General features: G+C 55.2%; 2 protein-coding genes across 5 annotated transcripts in view; one reads left to right on the top strand and one right to left on the bottom strand.

Moving 5' to 3' along the window:
- The window catches only part of ABHD12 (abhydrolase domain containing 12), an 85,640-nt gene extending 73,514 nt beyond the window's left edge, over window positions 1–12,126 (top strand). For 2 of the 4 annotated variants that reach the window (XM_021921321.1, XM_021921324.2), the window contains exons 7-11: window positions 1,877–2,006; window positions 2,951–2,988; window positions 3,398–3,477; window positions 4,548–4,630; window positions 8,532–8,900. In XM_021921321.1, coding sequence (XP_021777013.1) covers window positions 1,877–2,006; window positions 2,951–2,988; window positions 3,398–3,477; window positions 4,548–4,630; window positions 8,532–8,841 — 641 coding nt within the window. In that variant the 3' untranslated portion in view covers window positions 8,842–8,900. The other 2 variants (XM_021921322.2, XM_021921325.1) reach the window with 2 other exon arrangements.
- A 2,199-nt stretch (window positions 12,127–14,325) lies between these two features.
- Window positions 14,326–21,301, bottom strand: part of PYGB (glycogen phosphorylase B) — a 60,005-nt gene continuing 53,029 nt past the window's right edge. The window contains exons 17-20 of the mRNA XM_003905180.5: window positions 20,255–20,462; window positions 18,608–18,742; window positions 16,929–16,995; window positions 14,326–15,931 (exon numbers count right to left, since the gene is read on the bottom strand). Of these exons, the coding sequence (XP_003905229.1) occupies window positions 15,779–15,931; window positions 16,929–16,995; window positions 18,608–18,742; window positions 20,255–20,462 (563 nt within the window). The 3' untranslated portion in view covers window positions 14,326–15,778. The remainder of the gene's footprint in view (window positions 15,932–16,928; window positions 16,996–18,607; window positions 18,743–20,254; window positions 20,463–21,301) is intronic.

Below are 21,301 nucleotides of genomic sequence, written 5' to 3'. Positions count from 1 at the left end.
GAGGTCAGAAATTCAGAATCTGCAGCCCCCAGGCTGGAATCAGGGCGGGAGGAAGGCTCTCAGGGAGAATGCCTGGCTGCCCTTTCCAGCCGCCTGTGTTCCTTGGCTCACACCTCTTCCGTGATTGAGTCCCAGGTCTTCTGGCTCTGACCCTGGCTCCTCCCTTTTTCTCTGATGAGGACCCTTGTGGTTGTTTTGGGCCCACCCAGCTTGTCCAGGATCACCCCCTTCTCAAGGCCAGCAGTTAGCAGCTTTCATTCCTTCCATACCCTTCATGCCCCAGCCATGTGACCCAACACGTTCACAAGTGCCAGGGTCGTGGACAGTTGTGGGGGCCGCCATGCTGCCACCCACAGGGAAGAAAGTTCCATCAGGATGACAGTTGTGGGCTGGGAGAAACTCCAGAATGAGGAGCGGGACGTGGTGTGCCCTCTCCTTCTCTTCGTGCTGACATGGGTTCTCTTCTGCCGCACGCTAGAGACTTTAGGAGAGGGAGAAGGGGTGACTTCTTCGCATTCATCTCCCCGCACTTCTGTCAGGAAATGAAATCCCACGCAGCACTTTCTGTTTCAGTTCTCGTGGAGTCTCCACGTTTCTAACTGGCACCAAGACTGCCAGCTCCGTCTCCGACTGTCCCTCTGTCTCTCTCACCGCATCTGCCTCTTTGTCTACATCCCTCTGCCTCCTGTCCCCGTCTCTGTGCCTCTCTATCCCTGTTAGTCTTCCTGCCTGTCTCTGTGCCTCTCTGTCCCTGTCTCTCAGTCTTCCTGTCTGTCTCTGTCTCCTGTCCCTATCTCTGTTCTTTTCTTTCTGTCTCATATCCCCATACCCCTGCCTCCCAGCCTGGCCCTGGCCCTCTGCACGGCCTCCTCCCTCCTCTAGTGTCTGAGTCGGGAAACAGCAAGTCCTGCACTAACTGTGGGGTTTGCTTACACTGCACAACCTGCTCTTTCTGACCTTTGTGGTGCTTTCAGATCATCTGATGATGACTCACTGCTGGGCTGCTGGAAAGATAATTGCACTCCATCTTTGCTGGAGACTGGGGGGGACCCTTGGGAGGTTGTAATTTTGAGGGCAGAGATGGTAGTGTTTTCCGTTATGCAAACAAGATGCTAATTAGACCCTAAGGGAAAACAGCCCCTTTCCCCTTCCTGGGTCAGAGTTGCCTTGCACCCAGAAATGCCCTCCCTGTTCTGGGAGCCTCCGGACTCCACTCCCTATCCTGCCCCTGACCAAGCCTTCGGCGTTGAGGAGGTTGGTGTCCAGCCAGCGGCCCGGGGGCTGCTCATCTGACCACACCAGCTGCACTGATGCTCGTCGGGGCCGGAGCGGGACACGTGGATGCTGCTGGGGGAGCGGGGAGAAGTGTAGAGCTGAGGATGGTGGTGGCAAAGGCTTCCACTGCCTCAGACCTCACTAGCCTGTCTGTTAAGAAAGAGAAAGAGAGAGGGAGAGGGTGAGCTCACCCCCCTGCGCAAGAGGGTGAGGCAAGCCGCAGCCCTGGCGTGAGGATGCCGGTGCCAGCTCTGAAGCTCTGTGATCTGTTGACTCAGCTTGCTGTTAGTTGCCATTCAAATTTGCAGCTCATCAACTTAGTGACCCTGTGAGGGGACGTCTGGTTTGTGCAGTCAGCAGGGGCAGGGCAGAGTTGCTGCTGGGCTGCCTTCCCCAGGGCTGGTGGGGATGTGGGGCTGTGCCCGTTCTCTCCACTGCTTGCTCTGCCCAGTGGCCTGGGTGGGTCTGTGGACTCTGGAAGGGCAGGCTGAGCGAGCCCCTCCCTGTCCCCTCCTGACCCTGGGCTCCCCTGGGGAGGTATGTTTGTCCAGGTTTTGTGAACTGCCTTTGACCTCCCTGTCCTGCCGTTTCTCCCTCCCAGGTTGGGGTGACTCGGTGGGAACGCCATCTGAGCGGGGCATGACCTATGATGCACTCCACGTTTTTGACTGGATCAAAGCAAGAAGTGGTGACAACCCTGTATACATCTGGGGCCACTCTCTGGGCACGGGGTAAGGGACCCCAGCAGGAGGCAGCCTTTAGTGGGAGCCAGTATTCCTGGTGACTCCCATGCCTGGATCTAGAGAGCCCGCCATCCCTGAAAACTCTGTGGCACCATTAGTCCCAACCAGCCTTGCTCCAGTCCCCATGGCAGAGGCAGGAGGGGAAATTCCAAAGATACTCCAAAGGATTTGAGCTCCTCGTCCAGAAAGTGGTTCAGGACAGACATAGGCCGTGGAGGTCGAGGCGTCTCCGCAGGGCGACTTGGCCCTGAGGAAGAAGCGTCTTCAGAGCTGGGGGAGGGCACAGTGGGTGGTTTGCTTCTCACATAGGCCAGGACAGGAGGTACTTCCACACGCCCTTTGTGGGCAGCCGGAGTCATCTCTGCTGTCCACAGTCTCTGCGGGAAACCGTTGCTCTCGGCCCCAATCCCCAGACTTTCACTGCCATTCCCTTTCTGCTGCCTTTCCCTTCAGGGCAGCCCTTTCTCCCAGCGCCTGAATGGCCTCTTGCAGGCTGGGAAGCGTCCAGGAGAGGAGTGGGTGGGGGGCACTGGCCATCCTTTTGGCCGTCTGCATGGTCCGCCAGGTGTGGTCCTAGGATGGCGAGAGGCCCTGGGTGTGGTGGGCTCCAGGAGAGGTGCAGGCAGATGCTGGCCACCCCCAGCCAACGGGCGGCCCTGCCAATGGGAAGGCATGGGCAGTGAGAGGCAGCAGGACACACCTTGGGGACAAGGAGACTGGCTGTGGGTACAACCCTCATTGCAGGGGTCAGCTGTGGTAGAGCAGTCAGGTCACCCCCAGTGCTAGAGGGATCTCCATTTCCCCCACTCTGTCCTCCAACTCCAGTAGCTTCACAGACCCTGTGGCTCCTCTGAGCACTTTCCAGCATAAGGCCCATATCATCTCAGACAATTTTATCATAACTCAACTACGCTGTTCTTCTTTTTACCTAGTGTGGCGACAAATCTGGTGCGGCGTCTCTGTGAGCGAGGTGAGTGCCTTGTTGGGCCCCATCCGTGGCCGTGAGCATTCAGGGTGCTCCCCAGTCCCGGCCCTGCTGCAAGTGCTCAGCATCCTCACGGAGCAGCACGAGCTGGGCATTCTAGGGGCCCGGGGCTGACCAGGCCGCCCTTCCCATGATACACCTGAGGAGCTGGGGAGCCTCACACAGGCCTGGCCCCAGAGAGGCCGCATCAGCAAGTCTGCTTTTTAGGAGTGACCAGAGCCATCTCCGGCCCGCCGCGGGCGCCCCTGGAGCTATCTGAGGCCTGCCAAGGTGGATGCCTAGGGGGAGGCACTGTGGTCTCCCTGTGCTTTCTGGGGGCCCCTCAGAGCCCCACAGGCCACGTGTATGTCGCTGGCTTCCTGCCCACCTCTCAGTTCCCTGTTTGTTTATCTAGAGACGCCTCCAGATGCCCTTATATTGGAATCTCCGTTCACTAATATCCGCGAAGAAGCTAAGAGCCATCCATTTTCAGTGGCAAGTACATATTTTATTAAAAATTGACTTCTCATTATTAAGATAATTATAGAAATAACTCATTATTAAGATAATTATAGAAATAACTAATAGGATAGGTTATGACTATTAAAAATTATTTAAATATGCTAATGAATACAGATTTCATTAAAAATTAATACTAGTTTTGGCCACAGAACTGCCTGAGAAGTTTATAACCTGCAGCCAGGTGAAATGACAGGCCATAGTTGGGTCATGTGAGGACAGCGAGACCCAGTGGAGGCCGGGTCCACATGGTGTCATCGACTGCGTTATATTGACAGCCCTGCCTTCCCGCTCAGGAGTGGAGCTGGGGGTGCCCCCCTCTCTGTGTATGAGGACAGTGCTTGGGGAGCTGAACTCTGTAGACCAGGGAGCCTGGCCTCCCAGTTTATCTTGGGGAAAGGCCTGGGTGAACCCCAGTGGGAATTCTGGGTAAGCTAGGCCCCACCCAACCTGTGCCCTCCCCAGCTAGGAATGGAACCTTGGACCTTTTCTTAAAACCTAGCCAGTTATTTTCCCCTCCTTCTCACACTGGTTTGTGATCTCCGTGCTCCCCACTGGCCATAGATTCTTGGGCCTGTGTCAGCCCATCCTGGCCTCATGCTGTTCTGTTACCGACCAGAAGAGCCTTTTATCTTATCTTACTTTTTGGTGCTGCTTTTCTTAAATTGTGTGAGGAAACTGTCCATAGACCCCATTTTCTCAGGGGTGGCAGCCCTGGTGTCTGTGGGAAGACTGGTTTCTGGGCTGGATTCCGGCCTGGCTGGGAGGTGTGGGAACACCATTTGCAGGGCAGCCCCTGCCATGCCAGTCTGTGGGGCCTGGCAGGTGATTCTTCTGTCCCTAGCAGCAAAGCCAGGACACGGCCAGGGCAGAAGGTGCCAGGGCACAGCTCTGGTGGCCCCTTGGCAATGTCACCCCTGCTCCTTTAGATAGGGTAGTTATGGGCAATGCCTTGTAGATTCCTGAACTTAAACTGTCTGCACCCTTGACCTTTGCCTGGATATCTTAACCAACGCTTCTGAAAATGGTTTCCATCTTGTCTCCAGATATATCGATACTTCCCTGGGTTTGACTGGTTCTTCCTTGATCCTATTACAAGCAGTGGAATTAAATTTGCAAATGACGAAAAGTGAGTACTATGGGATAGGAACTAATTTTCCTATTTAGAAAAACTCTGAGAACCCCTGGATGAGCCTCTTTAGTCACAGTAATCAAATAGGATGGAATTCAGAGTATTTAGGGTCGTTCTCTTTTTTTTTTTTGTTTGTTTGTTTGTTTGTTTGTTTGTTTGTTTTTGAGACGGAGTCTCGCTCTGTCACCCAGGCTGGAGTGCAGTGGCCAGATCTCAGCTCACTGCAAGCTCCGCCTCCCAGGTTCACGCCATTCTCCTGCCTCAGCCTCCCGAGTAGCTGGCACTACAGGCGCCTGCCACTTCGCCCGGCTAGTTTTTTGTATTTTTTATTAGAGACGGGGTTTCACCGTGTTAGCCAGGATGGTCTCGATCTTCTGACCTCGTGTTCCGCCCGTCTCGGCCTCCCAAAGTACTGGGATTATAGGCTTGAGCCACCGCGCCCGGCCTTTAGGGTCGTTCTCTAGCAAACAGGTTTAAAAAGGGAAAGCCTGCCAGGGACCATGGTTCACACCTGTAATCCCAGCACTTTGGGAAGCTGAGGAAGGCAGATTGCTTGAGCCTAGGAGTTTGAGACCAGCCTGGGCAAAATAACAGGACCCTGTCTCTACAAAAAATCCAAAAATTGGCCAGGTATGGTGGCGTCATGTACCTGTGGTCCCAGCTACATGGGAGGCTGAGTTAGGAGGATCACCTGAGCCTGGGGAGGTCAAGGCTGCAGAGAACCGTGATTGCACCACTGTACTCCAGCCTGGCTGACAGAGAAAGAAATAAATCTGAAAAGATCACAGAAGTAAAGCAATATTAAAACAATATATAGTTTTTGTCCATATAGGTTTTTTTTGTTTGTTTGTTTTTGAGACAGAGTCTCACTCTGTCGCCCAGGCTGGAGTGCAGTGGCGCAGTCCGCTCACTGTAAGCTCCGCCGCCTCCCAGGTTCACGCCATTCTCCTGCCTCAGCCTCCCGAGAAACTGGGACTACAGGCGCCCACCACCACGCCCGGCTAATTTTTTTCTGGATTTTTAGTAGAGACAGGGTTTCATGGTGTTTGCCAGGACGGTCTCGATCTCCTGACCTGGTGATCCACCCGTCTCGGCCTCCCAAAGTGCTGGGATTACAGGTGTGAGCCACCGCGCCCAGCCCCATATAGTTGTTTTATTTCAGAATGGTTTGTGACAGCCAAAAGACATTAAAACAGTGATATTAACTGGTTGGTCTTTCTTTCTTTCTTTTCTTTCTTTTCTTTCCCTCTTTCTCTCCCTCTCCCTCTCCCTCTCCCTCTCTTCTTCCCTCCCTCCCTCCCTTCCTTCCTTCCATCCCTTCCTTTCCTTCCTTCCTTCCTTCCTTTTCTTTCTTTTCTTTCTTTTCTTTCTTGACAGAGTCTTGCTGTGTCACCCAGACTGTAGTGCAATGGCGTGATCTCGGCTCACTGCAATCTCTGCCTCCCAGATTCAAGTGATTCTCCCTCCCGAGTAGCTGGGATTACAGGCACCCACCATCATGCCCCACTAATTTTTTGTATTTTTGTAGAGACAGGGTTTCACCATGTTGGCCAGGCTGATCTCGAACTCCTGATCTCAGGTGATCTCCCCGCCTTGGCCTCCCAAAGTGCTGGGATTACAGGCATGAGCCACTGTGCCCGACTGATACTAACTTACTCAGAAAATGATTTTGCCTCAGCCATTTGATTTGTGTTTGGTTATAGAAAAATATTACAAAGTTTATTGTTAAAAATATATTAGATAAACCAGAAGTTAACTATTCTAATTAAGGGTTCTTTTTTTAAACCTTTTTCAGATTGCATTGACATTGTCTTTGTGACATTTTTATATCATGGATTTTGATTTCTTTAAAAAAGAGGGAAAGTAGGCTGGGCGCGGTGGCTCACGCCTGTAATTCCAGCACTTTGGGAGGCTGAGGTGGGTGGATCACAAGGTCAGGAGATCGAGACCATCCTGGCTAACACAGTGAAACCCTGTCTCTACTAAAAATACAAAAATTAGCCGGGTGTGGTGTCTTGCGCCTGTAGTCCCAGCTAATCAGGAGGCTGAGGCAGGAGAATCACTTGAACCCGGAAGGCCGGAGTTTGCAGTGAGCCGAGATGGCGCCACTGCACTTCAGCCTGGGCCACAGAGCGAGACTCTGTCTCAAAAAAAAAAAGAGGGAAAGTAAAACACCCTATAAATATTTAATTTAATTTGAAACAGCATATGAAAAAAAAGGGAGTATTTTTTCCCCTCAAGTATGTTTTGGTTCTAAAAATAAAAATAGAACAAATTAAAAGTTGAGCAAATATATTAAGCAACAAACGGTGCTTGTTTGTAAATGTTACTGTTTTGGAACTTGAAAAAGAATTATCCGGGGGGCGTGGTGGCTCACGCCTGTAATCCCAGCACTTTGAGAGGCTGACACGGGTGGATCACCTGAGGTCAGCAGTTCGAGATCACCCTAACATGGTGAACCCCACCTCAACTGAAAATACAAAATTAGTTGGGCGTGGTGGTGCATGCCTGTAATCCTGGCTACTTGGGAGGCTGAGGCAGGAGAATCGCTCAAACCCGGGAGGCAGAGGTTGCTGTGAGCCAAGATCATGCCATTGCACTCCAGCCTGGGCAACAAGAGCGAAACTCTGTCTCAAAAAAAAAGAAAAGAAAAGAAAAATAATTATCTGAATGAACTGGATTCCTTCTTAAAAAACAAGGTTTCAGCTGGGTGTGGTGGCTCACCACGGTAATCCCAACATTTTGGGAGGCTGAGGCAGACAGATCACGAGGTCAGGAGTTTGAGACCATCCTGGCCAATATGGTGAATCCCTGTCTCTACTAAAATACAAAACAATTAGCCGGGCCTGGTGGTGCACGCCTGTAGTCCCAGCTACTCGGGAGGCCGAAGCAGGAGGCAGAGGTTGCAGTGAGCTGAGATTGCACTAGTGCACTCCATCCAGCCTGGCGAAAAAGCAAGACTTGCCTCAAAAAAAATAAAACAAACAAAGCAAGTTTGACCCTGGGTGAGACCCCCACCCTCAGCTCACTGGAAGTCAGGGGCACGCTCTGAGGGCAGGAGGGGCTTTCCTGAGCTCAGGTGGGCCGTGTTCCGGGAAATCCCAAGTACTGCCGCTTCCTTCACAGCCTCTGGTCAGAGGGAGGCTCTGACCAGAGCCTCATCATTTCCGCACATCAGAAAAGCCTTACTGGGAAGCAAGAGTGTGTGCCTCCTGCCAGCAGCAGAGACAGGGAGGGGGCTCCCAACCAGGTCCTGCTCCAGGTGCCAGGAGCACGCCAGCGCTGCCCTCACGGAGCCCACAGCCCTGTTGGGGATAAAGGAGACTTGGGTCAGGTGCCACCTTAGTGAGGGCCACACAAGACAGCCCAGGCTCCGCCGGTCCTGGCAGCCCATGCTTCTATTATGTGGTTTGCTGAAGGATTTGGATCTATCAGACCTACTGAAAATCCTAAATCACTTCTAAATGTTCAGAGTTGGAGTGACCATAAATGTCACTTACACAAAGATAAATTAGAGGACATTGACTTTTTTTACCAGCAGATTCCTAGTAACATTCATTTACACTAAGTTTCTTGGCCCACCTGAATTATTCAGCTTAAAAATATTGTTTTGTGACTTTTAAAGAATATATCTGGTGGAAAAATAATCATTTTCAATTTTCAGAAGACATTCCCGGGGCCAGTTATATAGCTGTGATTGACACCTGTCATCTAGCTGGAATAGATGTTCATAGAGACAATGAAGAGTTAACTTTCGGTTGTCTAGTAAAAAGAAATCCAGCAGAAATCGGACGGTTCCGTGAAACACACCCTGAACCCAGATCCCTGCCACGGACAGAGGGTCTGGGCAACTCTGTCCTTTCCCTGGTCTTGGCCTAGCCCCTTTTCCTTCCCACAGTGTGAAGCACATCTCCTGTCCCCTACTCATCCTGCACGCTGAGGACGACCCGGTGGTGCCCTTCCAGCTTGGCAGAAAGGTGGGTCCTGGCCTCTGCCTCTGGTGTAGCTGGCATCTTGCACACTCAGCCAGTGTGGGTGAGCCAGGCTGGGAGTGGGCAGGTGGGAAGGCAGCCTCTGCATGCTGCATCATGGGCCGTGCACCAGCCACGTCAGGCTCAGGAGGCCACCTCATCCTCCCTGTGTCACCTCCAGGCTGCTTCGGAAGGACATGGGAGGTCTGGTGTCAAGGTTGGGCAGAGGCCCACTGATGCTGTCTCCAAGAAGAACTAAGAAAAATAAGCAGATAGTTCCCAGTCCTCACACAGGGGTTCTCAGGGCAGGCTGCCTGTGTTATCAGAGCCCAGGCAGTTCCCAGTCCTCACACGGGGGTTCTCAGGGCAGGCTGCCTATGTTATCAGAGCCCAGGCAGTTCCCAGTCCTCACACGGGGGTTCTCAGGGCAGGCTGCCTGTGTTATCAGAGCCCAGGCCAACCTGGCACTCGGCTGGAAGGGCTCATCAGTTATGGGCTGAAGGCAAAGAACCCCTTGATGAGGATCTCCCAGGCCCATTGCAGGGGTCAGTCAAAATTGATACAGAAACTTCTAGCCTGTTTCCTTGCCTTTGGAATTGCACTGATGTCAGAACCAGACCATGTTGTCTTTGGGGCCTCAGTGTTTGCTTTTGCTGAATTTGCTTTGACTGTCAACAAGTTGGATTGGATTTGTGGCTCAGAGTAGGGTAAGAGAACGCAGCCTGGGTCTTGGTAATGGCAGGGCAGGGTAAACTAGTTGGGTGCGTGCAGGCCTCGTCCATGGATTCAGCCCAGGGCTGGGAGCACTTCCTGCTCTGACAGCCCCCATGCAGTGAGGCTCCATAAGGCACACAGATGACAGAGCCATACAGGGTAGGGGCAGGATGCAGAGCCGCCCAGCGGCATATAGCTCAGGCCCACCCACCCTTGCCGACATGGGAGGGAGGGGGCTGAGATGGGCATATCAAGCCCATCTTAGCTAAGCCTGAGGCACATACCCTTTGTCCCAGCTCCCGAAGACTCTGCCATCCCTGCCATCAGAGCCTCCCAGGCACCTGGTCTGGCCCATCCACCTAGCCACTCCCCAGAGGAAGGGCAGTCTGGAAGGTGTGAGGACAGTATCTTGAGTGGTGTGTGTGCCAAGGAGCCAAGCCTGGGGCCTGGCTCCTGCCAGCCCACCCCTGGGCCTCCTGGTTGTGACTGGCTGTGGCAACAAGCAGTGTATGTGGGACTCTGGACTGGTTTCTATTGAAGGGGAGGCTGCCAAGCTGATGTTCCTCAGGCTGGGACCCCCATGCCAGGCCACTGCCTCAGTCTCTGACCCCTTTCTCTCCCCAGCTCTATAGCATCGCCGCACCAGCTCGAAGCTTCCGAGACTTCAAAGTTCAGTTTGTGCCCTTTCATTCAGACCTTGGCTACAGGCACAAATACATTTACAAGAGCCCTGAGCTGCCACGGATACTGAGGTGAGACATTCTCTTCCCACCCAGGCGCTTCGTCTGGGCGGCAGTGGCTCACATCTAAGCATGCAGCCGGTGGCAGCTGCTGAAGCTGCTCGCAGGGGGGCCTCAGTGGGGCCAAGAGTCACAGTGATTTGGGAGCCTTCCATTTCCTTGGCAGAGGGGTGTGAGGGAGTGCCTCTCCCCCCCTCCAGGACTGTTCCCATGATCATGCAGGGTAAGCCGCCTCCCTGTTGTACAGGATGTACAGACTCACACAGACCCACACAGAGGGGCACACACGCTCACAGGTGGCCACACACTTGAGAGCACTCAGACACAGACACCCCAGATGCTCGCAGACCTCGGATCTCTTCCACACACCTCTCAGATGTACATGCTGCCCCTGGGCCAGCTCCTCAAAAGCCTGTTGGTCCCCAGCTGCTTCTTGAAGGGACGCTGTGCTCCTGGATTGCCCTGCACTGGCAGGACATGGGCTCAGCCCAGAGAGCCATGAGTACCTACCTGGGCCTGAGTGCAGAGCCCAAGCCTGAGGGTGAGGCCTTGGCAGTAGTGACAAGGGCAGCGTGTGGAACGGACCAACCCCCAGCCTTCTCTGTACTGCCCTGTACTGGGCCCTATGCAGGTTGCTGCCCAGACTCGCCTACCTGCCCGTCAGAGGACACAGGCTCCACCCCACCGCCTGGCTGGTGTGGCCTTGGGCAAGATGCTAACCCTCCCTGTGCATGGGACAAGGCTTCCGAGCCCAAGAGGGCATGTGGTACTTCGACCCTGAGCACTGGACCCATGGAGGGGCTGCTGCTAATGGTGATAGGGTTTTTTGTTGTGTCGTGCCAGTCGGCTCCAAAAAGTAGGTCAAGGTGCCAGTTTCTCCCAGAAGGGGACTGAAATTGGTGGCCTGAATTGCCTCCCAGTGCTGTATATCCTACGGGTAATTCTACTGCAAACTTCTGCTTTTCTCCAGCCGCCTTTGGAAGTTCCAGAGGCAAAGCTGTGTCCCTTTAGCGGTTTGCCATTCCCGGGCACAGGGACCTGGGTTGCTGAGGGGACAGTGGGCTCAAAGAGTATGGGTTTGCTTTGTGGTTATAATTTTCCCCCTTATAAAAGGAAGATTATAGAAAATTTAAACCAGAGAATAGCTCTGAAGTTGAGGGTCAAGAATCAGAGGCCTTGTGTCCGTGCCTGTGTTGGGCTTTGGCACCGTGCTGCTTGCGCCCTGCCTAACTCACTGAATGCTGCTCTGGGCTACAGCGAGTCCTCACAGGGCTCTTGGCTGCCTCCTCTCTGCACAGCCTCTGCTTCCTTAGATAGCAATGTGAGGACTGTGGAGAAGGATCTTTGCTCAAATCTGAGCTCAAATGATTGGCTCCTGATTGTCCTGTGGTCTAGGGAATTCCTGGGGAAGTCGGAGCCTGAGCACCAGCACTGAGCCTGGCTGGGGGAAGGAAGCATGAAGACCTCTGCCCTCCTCCCATTTTCCTCCAGTCAGCAGCCCGGCATCCTGGAGCCCCGGGGGGGCCAGCACCTGCAATGCTCAGGAGCCCAACTTGCACCTGGAGAGGACTCAGATGCCAGGTGGGGAGGACCCTGCAGGCCTGCAGTGCCCGGAGGCCTGAGCGTGGCTGTGTGTGGAAAGCGTGGGTGGCAGGCACGTGGCTCTCCTTGCCGCTACGCAACCTGAGATCTTGTTGGGAGACTTACTGACAGCAGGCAGCCATCACTGCCTGGTTGATGCTGCACTGAGCTGGGCAGGGGGAGGCCGGGCAGGGGACTCTTAGGGCTCAGGACCATGCTGAGCTTTCCGGCACCACCCACAGAGAACGTGGGGTCCAGGTTCTCTCTGCCCCTTCCCAGCACACGCAGAATGACTCCAGTGGTTCCATCGTCCCCTCTTGCCCTGTGTACCTGCTTGCCTTCGTCGGCTGCCCTGCCTCCTCTGGGCTGGCCCACTCACCCACAGTGGAGGTGCCCAGGATCTGCACTTCCTCCCCTTTCACCCACCTGTACGCCTAACCTGGCCTTAGACTGAGCTTTATTTAAGAATAAAATTGTGGTGGTGGTCCTTTTGTCTCTCTGCAGCGCAAGAAGGGTCAATGTTGCCTCCTGCCCCACACACTCTCAAAGCCCCAGAGCCGCCCACAGCCCCAGCCAGGCTCAGAGCTCAGCCTCTGGCTGTTTTGGAGCCACTCCATGACTCAGCCTCAGGCTATGAAATTTCCATTTCCAGCAGCTCAGAAATTTGTCAGGAGTAGGAAGTTTTGTTCACCTGCCCACTCCTTTCTCCAAGTTGCAGGCCCAGCATCAGCAGCTGTGGGCTGGCAGGGAGCCCAGAGGTCCTTGCAGTTGCACTCCCTCTTCGCTGGGGTACCCTGAGCTACCTACAGTGGCTCTCAAATCCAGAGAACACTTTTCCTACACAGGGGAGCAGCTGAGTAGACATTCCTCCGGAGGTCAGTCATGAAAACGCTGGCCCCCTTCCTGGCCAGGGTATGTCCCGGCTCCCCGTCTCTAATTAGGGTGTCATTTCTGTTCTGCCCACCCATGGCCCCGGAGACACCACGTGCCCCTGGGTTGGGATCTCCCTGCACAGCCATCTGAGCTGGGAACCCACGTGGCGTCCCAGACTGTCTCTGCGAGGCTATAGGAACCCCTAGGGGAGCCAGGCAACCCCTTCTTTAGGACGCAGGTGGACTCCAGCATAGAGCCCGAGGCTGCTCTCCTGGCCTTGTCCCGCACTGTGGCTCCTGACCAGGAAGCAGAGGTGACCTGCTGTACCTGGGCTAGCCTTCATCTTTTCCTCATTTTTTTGTCCATGTAAGCTACTTTGGATCCTTGGCTGGGGGACTGAGGCAAGATATAAACTAAAAATACAAGCTCCTAGTGGGTGTTGTTTTTTGAGACAGTCTCACTGTGTTGCGCAGGCTGGAGTGCAGTGGCACAATCATAGCTCACAGCAACTTCCACCTCCTGGGCTCAAGCAGTTCTCCCACCTCAGCCTCCCAAGTAGGTGGGACTACAGGCACATGCCACCATGCCCAGCTAATTCTTGTGTGTTTTGTAAAAATGGGGTTTTGCCACGTTGCCCAGGCTGGTCTCAAACTCCTGAGCAATCCTCCTGCCTTGGTCTGTCAAAGTGCTGGGATTACAGGCATGAGCCATTGCACTCAGCCAAGCTACTAGTGTTTTTTACAAAACTGACAGATGCAGATCAGAGCGAGATGGGTGCACTGTGTGGCAGCTGCTCCGCCATCACCTGTCAGCTCATTACATCCAAGTGCCCTACCCAGGGCTGCTGAGCTCCATTGTCCAAGCAACTAATCCCTGGGAGAGAACCCCACAGACCTGGGGAGGCAGACTCCCAGGGCACCATCTTGGTGCTGCCCACCCAGGTGCATGGTGGGTGTAGGGACGAGGACAACCTGGCAGCACCAAGCCCTGCACGAGCAGGTCTCAGGCCAAGGACACCCACGGCACTCCGGCATCCCAGTTTTTGGGTCTTCAGGGTAGCACTGAGCCCTAGGCTCGTTTCTCCCGATTTCTTCATCTGCAACTATACAATTGAGGGGGGATGTTTTGGTCCCCAGGGCCAGGAGTGGGAGACAAAAGCTGCAGGTGCAAAGGGACCAGCACAAGTCACACCAGAAAGGCCAGTGTTTCTTATCCCCAGATAGCATGTTTAGTAATGGCTGGATTTGATAGGATTTTAAGAAAATAGCTAGCTTGGCCAGGAACAGTGGTTCACAACTGTAATCCCAGCACTTCGGGAGGCTGAGGGGGGTGGATCACCCAAGGTCAGGAGTTTGAGACCAGCCTGGCAAACATGGCGAAACTAAAAATACAAAAAATCAGCCAGGTGTGGTGGTGGGTGCCTGTAATCCCAGCTACTCAGGAGGCTGAGGCAGGAGAATTGCTTGAACCCAGGAGGTGGAGGTTGCAGTGAGCCAAGACCATGTCATTGCACTCCAGCCTGGGCAACAAAAGCAAAACTCCATCTCAAAAAAAAAAAAAAAGCTAGCTGTTCAGGTACACATGGCCCCAGGTCCCACACCTTGTGGAGATGCAAACTTTTCTGCCCTCAATCCCAGAATGATGGGGTATAATTCAGGCCCAGCTCTAGTTTCAGAGGCGGGACCTGCAGCCCACTTGCTGGTCTCATCATGTCTCATCACTGCACTGGCACCACCCTGGGCCTCAGGCCTGTGTTCTCTGCTTCCCACAGCCTCACAATACCACCTGCAGTTGGTGAAACACAGACCCCACATCAGCCAACCACAGCCACAAAGGTTTAATCAGTTTATCTCACAAGTCAGTAACAATGAGGGGCACAGTGGTGGTCAGGGTGGTGGCCCCAGTGACCAGCTCAGGGAGTATGGCCTCCTCCACACAGCCACTGCCTGGGACAGATGCTATCAGGGCACGACCACAGCCCAGCACTTGCCCCACTCAATAAAAGGCTGTAGTGCTCTGGTGGGCTGTGCACCGCACGCAGATCCTCCTGGTGGGCACTGGAGGCCAGGGTGAAAAAGAGCCTCCCTGTAGCCCAGATCCAGCATGCAAGGTGCTAGATTTCTCAGCAGTTCCACAGGGAAGGACAGTAGCCTGTCCCTGCTCTCTCGCTTGGGCAATGGGAGGCAGGCTGGCAGCCTTGGGGAGGGGCAAAGCTGTGAGGGGCTCACCCCCACTTCCCAGTGCCAGGCCTGCTGTCCACGCAGAGCAGAAACAGGTTCTTCTGGGACCACTGGTCCTTCTTCCAGACAAGGCTGTGGCACTGGTGGAAAGGGAGGGAGAATGGAGCCTGGCTCTTGTGTGTACAACAGGAAATGCACATTAGGACACAGCGGGAGGCAGAGGGAGGGCACAGACCTGCCCCCAGCCAGGCAGAAAATGGGCCTCCCCAAGCACAAAAGTGACCAAGTACAATTTTCCGTTGCTAAAACAAGACTAGTTTCATTTCCATGTGTAGTTATTTTCTCTTTTGAATAAGCAAAACCAAGCTAAGCTGCATCAGCCAACTTCATCTTGACCAAGACCTCTGAGACAGCAGACACAAGCACCCACTCCAATGTACCCCTCGGTCATCCCAAGTTCCAAGCACCCACACAATGCCCAGGATGGCTACAAAGGGAAAGCCCCATCTGGGTCCATGACCCATATACCAGGTGCAGAGCCAGGACAGAGGGCAGGGGGCTGTGAAGGCAATACCTGGAGGATCCAACCCCTCCCAGCATGGCCAGGAGGCAGAGCCGGGCAGGGTGACTGGGGCTACATGGGGCTTGGCCCTTCCCTGTGGCTGGCAGCCCAGATGCTGCAGTAATACGTCCCCAGGCTTCACTACAGTCACTGGCCCAGACCCCAGAATCCAGAGGCTCAACACTAAAGACATCAGCTAATACATAGCAAGATGCGTGCAAAGTTCTAGGGGAGCCCAGCAGGCGACTTCACCTGCCTCCCACTCTGGTACTGTCGACTCTGTACAAACCTCCCCTTTGTACTGTCAACTCTGGCTTCCTTTATAAGAAACCAGGAGCACTTCTAGCACATTCCTTCTTTGCCCTGCTCTCTCAAAACCACCCTGACCCCCATGGCCCCTCCTGGAAACATGGTACTTAGAAAAGCAGGGACCACCAGCAGCTGGCAAAGTGCTTGGGGAAAAAAGGAGGTGCAAAGTCAGCAAGAAAACAAAAGCCCGCTGGTCCCGCCAAGGCAGGGTGCGCCTAGTCCCGGGGAATGTTGGGGGGCGGGATCTGCAGGTCGGAGGGCTCCACGCCCCAGATCTCCCGCGCATACTCCGTGATAGTCCGGTCACTGGAGAACTTGCCCGAGCAGGCGATATTCCTGATGACCTTCTTGGTCCACCCCTTGGGGTTCTGCAGGGAAGGAGATGAAATTAGTCTCTGGCGTCACAGGGCTAGGGGCTGCTAAGAGCATGGGATTCCAGAACTTTAGGACTGTTTCCAAATGAGCTCTGAGCCTTGGGGCTGTCCACTGGAAGAGGAGGACATTACAATCAATTGTTGAAAAGGGGACCCCACGGACCAGGAAAGCTACCACATACCTAGATACAGGAAGCAAGGAGCTGGAGAGAAGGTCCCAGCCTTGAAAATTCCTGCTAGGGCATGGCCCCCAAGATGACGATAGGGATAGCACCAGGTAAGAACTGCCCAGGCAGGGGCCGGGTGCAGTGGCTCACGCCTGCAATCCCAGCACTTTGGAGGCCGAGGCGGGCGGATCACAAGGTCAGGAGATCGAGACCATCCTGGCTAACACAGTGAAACCCCGTCTCTACTAAAAAATACAAAAAATTTGCTGGTTGTGGTGGCGGGCGCCTGTAGTCCCAGCTACTCAGGAGGCTGAGGCAGGAGAAAGGCGTGAACCTTGGAGGCGGAGTTTGCAGTGAGCCGAGATCGCACCACTGCACTCCAGCCTGGGCGATAGAGCAAGACTCTGTCTCCAAAAAAAAAAAAACTGCCCAGGCAGATCCAGTGCCAGTGGACATGGCCGAGCACTCTCCTTCCACCAGGGAGCCTCACAGCTGCCGCAAGCTGCAGCTTGCACCAGGCCAGGCTTTCCTCGAGGCCAGCCCTGACTAAGGGAAGAGAAGGTCCCTCCCAGGGCCCTGCCTGGCACTCAGTTTCCAGGCCCCACGTTCTTTTCTTGGCCATTAGGAGCTGTTTTTTCAAGGGAGGGAGTGACAGTGACAGCTTCCCTAAAGGCATCCACAGCCGACTGATGACAAATCAGAAACACAAACCCCTCTGGCCTCGGCCAACAACCTACTCAGCTTGGGAAATAAACAATCCGACCCAACACGTCTACACGGACCCATCCAGCTGCTCCCCCAGCCTCCGGGCCCAGGAGCCTCACCCGGTACAGCTGGTCCACCTGTGCCTGGCACTGCACATAGGCTTCATAGTCTGCAAACACCTTGAACCTGGAATGGGAGAAAGGAGGCTGGGCCAGGGCAGCAGGGAGCCCTGCCCACACTGTCCCGAGGGGAGAGTCCCGGGGCAGGAGGCCAGGCACCATCCACCTGGTCCTGCCTGGAGCGAAGGGGCCCATGCAGCTGGTCAGAGCCAGGCTGCACCGGGCCCATTTGGCCACGGGGCTTCTCTGTGAGCAAGGACTTATGTCCTGGGACGGTATTTCAGGAAAACCTTATTTCAACCCAACACTCCTTTAAATAAACTGGCATTTAAAGTGCATCTTCCACACACAGGGCAGTTAGAGCTGCACATGGGAGAGGCCTCCTGGGCAGACAGTGGAGAGCCCATGGCACCTCCTCGGGGCAGGGGGCACTTGCTGGGCAACGGCATCTCCATTTGCCGTCTTATCTCAAGTCTGACTGGGATTTGCCTACACAGGAAATACTGACTTGCAATTCCTGATGTGCTGAACAAAAATGCCAGATTTATGACTCTACAAATGCATTTCTGTTCGCTATCGAGTCAGAAGCACACTTCACGAAATGCAGAGTTCACAATTTTTTTTTTTTTTTTGAGACGGAGTCTCGCTCTGTCGCCCAGGCTGGAGTGCAGTGGCGCGATCTCGGCTCACTGCAAGCTCCGCCTCCCGGGCTCACGCCATTCTCCTGCCTCAGCCTCCCGAGTAGCTGGGACCACAGGCACCCGCCACCTCGCCCGGCTAGTTTTTTGTATTTTTTAGTAGAGACAGGGTTTCACCGTGTTCGCCAGGATGGTCTTGATCTCCTGACCTCGTGATCCGCCCGTCTCGGCCTCCCAAAGTGCTGGGATTACAGGCTTGAGCCACCGCGCCCGGCCGCTAGAGTTCACAATTTTAAAAGCACTTCCTGTATCACAGACCTCAGCAGGACCCAGGTTCCAGCCCAGATCCCAGCATGTGATCAGAGCCGGTGTGACTGAAGCCAATAGGTGACACAGTCATTAAAGAGCAGCAGACAAAACTAACCCAAAGGCAGCTGAAAGTGGAGGACAGGTGAATTCCCAGCCCTCGCCAGATTCAACTTTTGCCAGCAGGGTAAAGAACTGCCCTGTGCTGCAAACCTTACAAAGTCTGTAACTCTAGATAAACCATATCATGTGCTAACTTCACCGAAATAAAACACTAACTACGTTATAATGTTTCATCGTTGCAAGTGAAATCCATTTTCACCACTGCCTGTCACTGGCACTGACACCTGTCTGGGTTCCGCAGCCCTTGTGCGCCCCCTACCCCACCCCAGGGAGTTCTGGGCCCATGCTCCCCCTACTGGCCTGCTGGGACATGGCTGCCCCTGGGACTTCCAACCACCAGATGACACCCCCTCCTGCTCAGCACATTGGTCCACAAGGCCTGGGGCCTGGACTCTGCTGCTGTCTCTCACTGCTCAGGGCCCCCTGGCATTGCCACAGGCCATTGCAAACTCCCAGCTGGAGTCTAAGGCTCTGCCCAGTAAGGTCTCATGGGCACAGTGGAGACGTCCTGAAAGCATGGGTTTCACTCTCCAAACAAGGTGCAATATCCAACCCACAAAGAGGACCCCTCCCTCCCTCCCAGCCGGCCAACCAGGGCGCAGTCAGTCCCACCTGTCATGGTGCATCAGCATGTTCACGACATCCTTGAAGCAGTCTGGCTCCTTGGGAGAAAAAAAGCCACTGCTGATCTGGTCCACAGCCTGCTTCAGCTCGGGCAGGCGGTCGTAGTACTCCCTGGCATTGTACCTGCGAGGCAATGGGCCAGGAGTCAGCAGCCAGCGCCCCGGGTGGGCCACCTTGAGGGACAAGCCACGTTGGTGCCTGGCACAGCCCCTGCCCCAGGATGGCCCTGGGAGCTCAAAGCCTGCATGGTCCAGGGCAGCAGCCAGTGGCCATGGGTGGCTATGAGGCCCTTGAGCAGGGACCCACTCGAGCAGAGATGTGAAGTCAGCCTAAAGCCAATCCCATCTGCTCCTTTGACTGTTAAAGAAATGTCATCACTAGCAGATCTGCTAGGATATACTGGCTCATGCCACATTCCTAGTGGAGAGGGCCACTCAGAACTTGGCTCACTGTGAAATCCTGGGCAGAGCTTTTGGAAAACAGACTGCCAGGGTGGCAGGAAGTGAAGTGGAGCACCCTTGGCGGGGACCTCAAAGATGGAAAAGGAAAAACGCAAGCAAGACCAGACAGGACAAGGCAGAGCTAAGTGGGTGAGGGAAGGATGGGCAGACATGGACATCCCAGGACGGGGCCCGGGCGGGAGAAGCTGTGTGAGGGTGCAGAAAGGGTGCATAGGCCTGTGTGCTCGGGCCGGTAAGGCGCAGCTCTGACTTCAGATGGCATGTGCGGTTTCACCTGACTGCACCTGAGGCCTCACGGGCTCCCCAGCACTTCAAGACAATCAGGCAACACTGCCTTTTATTTGTAATTATCGCTTGGAATCAGGCCCGTGCCGGATTCCTCATGAACGTCCAGGTCATGAAGAACAAGGAAAGACTGAGAATCTGTCACAGACCAAATGACACTGGGGAGACCTGATGGCCACACACAGCTGAGTGCCCTGATGGGATCCTGGGATGGGAAAGACAGTAACAGAGCCTGGTGGAGTCGCAATGGAGTGTGGGCTGCAGGAGGACCAGTGCTCCGAGCTCAGTGCAGCCAACGGAGGGGCACGGGGAGAAGGTGGATGAAGCTCTGGGTACTGTCTTCAGGATCCCCGGCTGCCCCCGCTCCCCGCCGGCACATTTAAAATGTTTCCAAAATACTATTTTTAAACTATTTGTAACAGTTACAATTAGACTAGGGAACCTCAACAGCAGGCAAGCCCCAGATCAGCAGAGTGCTCCGGCAGAGCGCCCCAGCAGTGGAGATCCCGCCCAGCCCCAGCCCATTTGTGTGGGGCTGCGTCCAGCCTGTGCCCCAGGGGGCGTCCCTCTAGGAGACCTTCCCCAGGGGGAAAAGGCCTTTCCTGGAGGAGGAGCCCCTGGTTTGGACCCCAGGGATTCAGCCTCAGAGCCAAGACAGCAGCAGCCCAGCATCCCCGTGGCCTTGCCCAGAGCCCGGACCCCGTCCACTCCGTGCACCTGGAGAGAATGGTCACCCCTGCAGGCAGGCACACAGCCCTGGGCGGCACTGACCCTGGCACACCGTGGCCTGGCCCCAAGAGCCCGGTCCAGCCAATACCCCCAGCCCAACACCCTTCATTCTCCATCCTCACGCTGCCAGGTGCCCAGGGGCACAGGAGGGGGCTCGCACCCTTTCCGGTCCAGGGCCTCAACATCCTCCACCCGCAGGCCGAAGATGAAGAGGTTCTCGGCCCCAGCCTCCTCGGCCATCTCCACGTTGGCGCCGTCCATGGTGCCGATGGTGAGAGCTCCATTGAGCATGAACTTCATGTTGCCTGTGCCCGAGGCCTCGGTGCCTGCAGTGGAGATCTGCTGCGACAGATCAGCGGCCGGGATCACTGTGGAGGGGAGCACAGGAACAGGACCCCAATGTCCTCAGCCACAAGGCTCACTGCAGGACGAGCCGGCCCATCCACCCAGGGCTGGGGCATGGAGGGACCAATGTGGTGGCCCTGCTCCAGCCCCCACTCCCACTCCCACTCCCGCTCCCACTCCCACTCCCGCTCCTGCTCCCACTCCCGCTCCCACAGGGGACCAGGCTGGACACGGCTACCCGCCTCTGCTGGGCTCCCCTTCACGACTGGGGTAGCCTTGAGGCAGAGGGTCCAAGATGGAGGCTCCTGAGGAGCCCCCCAGGTGGCAAAGGATCTCTGCACCAAAACCTTCCCAAAACCAGGCCTAGCCAAGGAGCCAGTCCTGGCTCGCTGATGATGTCACTCCCTGGATCCCCGCGACCTTGATCAGCCCCAGCAGCTCCCTGGATCCTTTCAGGAGGAACGTAGAATTGCATAGAGCCAGAGGGCTGGAGAGGCTGAGGGGCGGCGACCTCATGGGCACCAGCAGCTGCCAGATGCCACGGCCCTGCGCTTTCTCTGTGCCTGTCCCTCGGGACTGGTCACTGCTCCCAGGCACGCTGTGACTGCACACAGTGACTATACAACCTGCTCTCCGCCCTCATCTCGGGCTGCAGCCCAGCCACAGCAACAGTGCTGGGGAGAACAGGGCCCTGAAGCCAGCACCAGACTCCAGACCAGGCGCCCGAAGGCCTGCTCTAAAGATGAGCAGGAGTCAGCTGGCCCCAAAGACACATGAGGGAAGCCTCAGGCAGCGTGGGGGAGAGAAGACGCTTCGGTCAGAGGAGCAGGGAAGGAAGAGCCACGCCACTGGAGTTCCTGGC

The sequence above is a fragment of the Papio anubis genome, chromosome 16, assembly GCF_008728515.1.
Source record: "Papio anubis isolate 15944 chromosome 16, Panubis1.0, whole genome shotgun sequence".
NCBI classification, from domain to species: Eukaryota; Metazoa; Chordata; class Mammalia; order Primates; family Cercopithecidae; genus Papio; species Papio anubis.
Note: the sequence above shows the minus strand (reverse complement) of the source record. Positions and strands in the feature narration are given on the sequence as shown.